Source organism: Borostomias antarcticus, assembly GCF_949987555.1.
Source record: "Borostomias antarcticus genome assembly, chromosome: 2".
Taxonomy (NCBI): Eukaryota; Metazoa; Chordata; class Actinopteri; order Stomiiformes; family Stomiidae; genus Borostomias; species Borostomias antarcticus.
Window position 1 is genome coordinate 34,656,102 of NC_140235.1, and position 1,061 is coordinate 34,657,162.

General features: G+C 48.2%; 1 protein-coding gene across 1 annotated transcript in view; it reads right to left on the reverse strand.

Annotated features, from left to right (window-relative positions):
- whrna (whirlin a) overlaps positions 1 to 321 on the reverse strand; it is a gene marked incomplete at both ends in the record, with an annotated part of 94,518 nt that extends 94,197 nt beyond the window's left edge. The window contains one exon of the mRNA XM_084454754.1: positions 1 to 321. This exon is cut by the window's left edge and continues 411 nt beyond it. Within this exon, the coding sequence (XP_084310880.1) occupies positions 1 to 321 (321 nt within the window).
- Positions 322 to 1,061: the final 740 nt, after the last annotated feature.

A 1,061-nucleotide genomic window follows, 5' to 3' on the forward strand; every position in this document is an offset into this window, starting at 1 on the left:
TTTTAAGTAGAGACCTTCCGAGGTGTACTGGTCAAACAAAAGCTGATCAGAGCGGGGTATAACCAGCCGCAGCATGGGCAGAAGTTGACGTTTGCTTGGCGCATTGAGGATGACTTTGAGGGTTTGAACCAGGTCGTAGACGTTGCGTTTGGAGTGGTACACGTTGAGGCAATGGATGAACTGCTCCCGTTCGAAGTCGTTGAGCAGCAGGTTGAGCGCGTTGTGCAGCTTCTTCACGTTGGCCGACAGCGTCCGAGCACTCGAGGCCAGCGAGTTGGCCGAAGAGGAGTTGAGCGACATGCGCTCTAGGTCCGTGCTCATCCTAACGTGTGACTGGTACACGGAGCCACACTAGGGCGAAGAGAGACCGGGCATTAGTGGCCGATAGCGCGGAGATCTGCTCCTTTAAAACGGAGCGTGGCATTGCGATTCCTTGTGGACGTGCACTCGGATAATAGCCATATTAGCTCTTGCTGACTGCTGGCTTATCCAACCGTCGGAATCTTTTAGGAAGCAGCTTCAACGGGACAAACAAACAACATAAGAAGATGCTTGAGTTCAGTCAGACCATATAAAATACAAATATAAGATCATCCTCCGACTACGAGCCAAAAAGCATATGAACTTCAGCAATTCATGCGTAACAAGTTAGAGATTAGTCAAAATGAGGAGATATGCCGTAGCTACCACAGAGCAAAATGTTCACAACGTTATGCTGTCAGCAAGCTCGGTGATGGTCTCGAAAGCAGACTGTCATTAGCTTCGGTCTTGTTTTCCTGTAAAGAGCTCAGGTAGCCCGCGAGCTGTCTCCGGTATCCACAGCTATCACATCGCCAACATGCGCGGATGAAGAGCTCGAGCGCAAAATTAAATACTCCAAGCGAACTTCGTTTACTCACATGAGCGAAGGCTGCAGTTCACAAAACATAACATTGTGAATGTTCTTGAATTAAATTCGTGTGGTTTAGTGCTCCTTTTGGTGACCGAAGTTCAAATTTGAGTTGCAATCTCGCGCAAAATACGTCCAGTTGGAGGTTTAAAAGTGTGCCAAATAACGCATA